The 4,524-nt window shown below is 45.7% G+C and overlaps 2 protein-coding genes across 2 annotated transcripts in view; both read left to right on the forward strand.

Moving 5' to 3' along the window:
- Positions 1-649, forward strand: part of LOC106104024 (sorting nexin-12) — a 3,800-nt gene extending 3,151 nt beyond the window's left edge. Inside the window, exon 4 of the mRNA XM_013283964.1 lies at positions 1-649. This exon is cut by the window's left edge and continues 466 nt beyond it. The gene's annotated coding sequence lies outside the window, so the exon portion shown is untranslated.
- Positions 650-1,332: 683 nt separating this feature from the next.
- LOC106103955 (cAMP and cAMP-inhibited cGMP 3',5'-cyclic phosphodiesterase 10A-like) overlaps positions 1,333-4,524 on the forward strand; it is a 5,510-nt gene continuing 2,318 nt past the window's right edge. Inside the window, exons 1-9 of the mRNA XM_013283873.1 lie at positions 1,333-1,756; positions 1,960-2,058; positions 2,298-2,500; positions 2,863-3,036; positions 3,228-3,376; positions 3,627-3,796; positions 3,908-4,041; positions 4,167-4,282; positions 4,450-4,521. Coding sequence (XP_013139327.1) covers positions 1,429-1,756; positions 1,960-2,058; positions 2,298-2,500; positions 2,863-3,036; positions 3,228-3,376; positions 3,627-3,796; positions 3,908-4,041; positions 4,167-4,282; positions 4,450-4,521 — 1,445 coding nt within the window. The 5' untranslated portion in view covers positions 1,333-1,428. The remainder of the gene's footprint in view (positions 1,757-1,959; positions 2,059-2,297; positions 2,501-2,862; positions 3,037-3,227; positions 3,377-3,626; positions 3,797-3,907; positions 4,042-4,166; positions 4,283-4,449; positions 4,522-4,524) is intronic.

Raw genomic sequence — 4,524 nt, forward strand, 5'->3', positions numbered from 1 at the left:
GGGGGCGAGCGACTGCACCAAGACACTCTACTGATGTTTACAAGATATCTTTAAAATTAAGCAATAATATTGAAGTCGTTAAATTTAAATATATTTATCGCGAGCCATTGGAGATGTATGTTTGTTTGTCTTTAGTCGTGTCGCTCTCGACTCGAGAGGGTTAATATAACGCTTTATATATTCTGCGTATATAAATCTCATTCATGTAAAGTTTCGCTTTTGTTTAAGAAATTATATTTATTAGGTAGTTTCACTCGCGAGATGTAGTCACACTGGCTCGGGTTCGTGTCGCGCCGAGCGGTGCCGAGCTTTGCCGAGCGGTGCCGAACTTTGCCGAGCCGAGCCGAGCGCAGCCGAACCGAGCAGAGTGTTCTCAATACTTAGCTGTAGTTAGCTTTAATTGAACATCATTTGAAAATCAGAGGAAATGCATTAGTTTTTGACGATATTGAGGTAAACGGAAAATAAATGAAGGTTAAACCTTTAAGATGAACCGGCAGAGACGTTTGCTGCAAATCATGTTTGTAGTCGTATCACAGTACTGAGAGGAATATTATATGAATATTATGTTTGGTACAGACTGTTTATATGTTATACTGTATTATGTCGATCGTAATAGGATAATAAAGAAACTTGCTATCATATCCTACACGTTGTTTCATTTCAACTAACCAACACCAAAACACTGAAGGCAAGCGTTCGAGACCCACGCACTACTCATTGATAAACAATGAATGTAAGTGTCTTGCAAACTTTCAAATCTATCAAATGTCCTTATTGTGTAAAATGAGGAAAATAGAGGTGTAGGAGATTGCGCCGCCAAGCCTGAGACATCGTACTCGTCCGGAGAAATAAAACGAGAATTACAAATTGGCACCTGTATGCTGTGAGGTCGAGACAGCTCCGTGCGCAACAGCTGCTGCCTGCTGGCAGACTTGCGTCACTCCCTCCTATCTTCTAGCGACATTATGCATCTGCAGGCTGCACAATCTTAGTACATCTCACAAGGAAACCTAGTATATTATAAAGTAATCTGTGGGCATCTATGACTTTGATGTTTTCTTTATTCGAAACGTAAAAAATATTTTACTGTTAGTAGCGACCCGAGCCAAGGCTCCTGAGGGAGCCCTCGAGCTTAGTTACTCATATACGAGGTTTAGGCGGAGCGCCATCCGCGTTCGGCCACCTAAAGCCCGGTGGAGCTGTAAATGCCTCTTCAAGGCAAACAGTGACAATTCAGTCAAAAAAAATACATGCAATAAAACTATTTCTTAACAATACCTACTGTAATAATATATAAATTAAATGCAACATCAGTGTCATTGTTTGACATATATCAATCAATCAATCATTTCTATATAAACAAATACATTAATATACTTTTACATACAAACATTGTTAACTAATATTATAGACTTAAATTGCGCGATGGTGGATCCGACGCCGCGCAACGTGCGGTCGGTGAAGAGCCGGCTGGACACGATCAACCAGACGGAGGAGTTAACGCTGAAGAGGATGTCGACGATGAACAAGGTGCAGTCGCACTTCCTGGTGCCTTCGGAGAAGCTGGACAAGGTGACGCGGCGGGTGATCGCGCCCTACGCGCAAATCGAGCGCAAGGGCCTTAAGGAGGAGGAGGCGCGCGACTCCTACCTCGACATCTCCCGCTTCCACGTCTTCCTCGAGGACTCTGTGGACCTGCAGACGCTGCTCTGCGACACCGCCGCCGTCCTCAAGACCATCACCGATAGCTCCGGTCATCATCACATTACAAATAATAATATTATAACATACTAGCTACGGTCGCGACCGTCCGCGTGTGATTGTTAGAAAATGTAATAAAAGTAGTCTTTGTGTTATTCTAAACTATCCTCTGCATTTATCCTAATTATTAGCTTTATAACTCAGTTTTCGCACAAATTAATTTTTATTCGTCTTACGTTTTTGCCAACTTTTCAGGCGTATTTGTCTACATCGTGGACAAGCTGAAGAATGAGATCGTTTTGATGACGAAGAACATTAAGAATCCGGAACGACACGAGATCAACATACCCATTGGTGTGTGCGCTCTGTATATTCTCCTCATTAACACATACCTAAAACGGGAAATTAAAAAAAAATCCAGATCTAGCCTACACCAAAAACCTACTACAAAAAGTAGAATGCCACTTGAAGTACCTAAATCAATTGTGTGTTCCTTTATGTGATCTATGTCTACGCGAGCTGGACAAACACCAATGACCTTTGGAGGAATAGCAATTGTGTTTAGTAGAATGAATGTTTTGTATGCGGTCCAGAGGAAGGCAAGGTCGCGGCGGCGCACGTGGCTGCCACCAAGCGTCACCTGGTGCTGACCGACGTGCAGCGTGACCGCCGCTTCGCACAGGGCCTGCGCTGGGTGGACGCCAAGACGGCGCTCTGCGTGCCCGTGCTCAAACCCGACGGCGACTGCTACGCCGTGCTCGAGCTCTACAGGACCGTTAGCGAACCCTACGATGACGTGCGTCCCGACGATATTCCACTTTCATCGAAGGCGCCCCAAGTAGCAAATCTGTTCTTTTTATATGAGCAACTAGCTGTTGCTCGCGACTTCGCCCGCATGATATTAAAAAATATAGTTTACGTTACTTACAGATAAATTACCTTTCTGACGGTGAAATAATTTAAAAAATTGGCCCAGTAGTTTTTGAGTTATTTTAATATATAAGAAAATACTAATATTTCCTCTTTATAATATTAGTACAGATATCATATGGAATCCGATGACATTTTTGAGTATTTATAAAATAAATTTTAGGAATGGCAGAAGTGTTTTCCCTTCCCATTGTGGTTAGCGGAGTGCGGTGCACGTGTGTGTTGCAGCGCGCAGTGTACAGCTGCGCCAGCGTGGCGTGGTGGGCGGGCGCGGCGGCGCACCAGGCCGGCGCGCGCGCCACGCTGCAGCGCGCCGCACACCTCGACCTCGAGCTGCGCGCGCTGCTACACGACTACTTCTGCGAGCGCGCTGCTCTCGACACTATGCTCACAGACATGCTCGTACAAAACCCTTCTACACATTATCTTACTAATACCGGTAGCCACTACCATTACTTACATGGGAAAGATTACATTAAGAGGATAAAGTTCCAACCGCATATGGCAAGTGTCCTAGAGGTTTTCTAAACTATGACGTCGTAGATATCTTCTTGTGCAAGAAGTGAAAATCGTTAGGAAACGTGGACTTACAGGCGATCGTGAAATCCTTCATCGGCGCGATGCGCAGCAGCTTTCTGATCGTGGACCGGCAGCACATGGAGCACCAGTTGGTGGCCGACGTGTGGGAGGATGGCTGGCAGTCAGAGCGCACCGCTCTGCCCAAGAAGAAGGCCAAGGTCAAGTACGTGAGGACACTGCCTCTGCGCTGTGCGAAATTGTCGTGCCACGCGACTGTTCCTGCCCCTTGTAACTTATAGATGTTATTTGTTCTTATATGTAATGTACATAGTCTCCTTTGTTTCCAATATATGACTTCATATCAAGCTTACACTAGGCAAAAATCGATAGAGCATCAGAGCATGTATTTCATATAGTTGTAATAACAAAGTTCAAACTCGATTAAGAAACATGTGAATGAGTTCTTTTCTCAGTTTAAGCATGGAGCAGAGCCCAGCGGGGCTGGTGGCCCGCACCGGGGCGCCGCTCAACCTGCAGGACGCCTTCCGCGACCCGCGCTTCCTGCGCGACGTGGACCCCGCAACAGGCATGGTGCTTCGCTCCTCTCTCACCTACCCCATCAAAGACAAGAAGGGTGTTATAGGTATAGAAATTAATTGCTAGAGAAATTAAACAATGCTATTTTATTAATAACAATAAAACTTGCCAAAGGATTAAAGAGAGATAGTTCAATGTTGGTGTTGCGTCGCCGCAGGAGTAGTGCAGCTGGCCAACAAGGACTCGGGGCGGCCGTTCGACGCAGAAGATGAGCAGATCTTCCGGGTGTTCGTGGACCACTGCGCTCTCATTGTGCATTTCTATCACATGCAGCAGCGCAAGCTCTACCACGTGCGTATCTTGTTGCCCCTTTAAAGCAAACAAACAGAACGTATCGCTACATACAAAGGTATACATATATTCATAGCGATATTGGTCGTTGCCGGCGACCTTGTAACGTGCATGTGTCGGCGCAGGAAAACCTGAACCGCGTGTACTCGGAGCTGTTGGGGCTGCACCTGCGCCCCTGCGGACACGACCTCGAGGAGCTGGAGACCAACTGCGCCATCGTGCCGCCCTTTAACTTTAAATCGTAATAAACTTCTTTTGATTTTTGTAGCATTGTAAATTAATTTAAATTTACCTTTGACGTGGAGTTTGTCCATGGTTGTCGGTGAGACTTTTTTATTAAGCGTACTACTGCACGTTTGCCTCCTTATCATATATTAAAACAAACAATGTCGCTTGCCCGTGTGTCAGCTTTAACTACCACATCAGCGAGGGCAGTCGCGAGGAGATGCCGGCGCTGGTGTGCCTCATGTACTCGGAGACGTT

The sequence above is a fragment of the Papilio polytes genome, unplaced genomic scaffold, assembly GCF_000836215.1.
Source record: "Papilio polytes unplaced genomic scaffold, Ppol_1.0 DF823692.1, whole genome shotgun sequence".
Lineage (NCBI taxonomy): Eukaryota > Metazoa > Arthropoda > Insecta > Lepidoptera > Papilionidae > Papilio > Papilio polytes.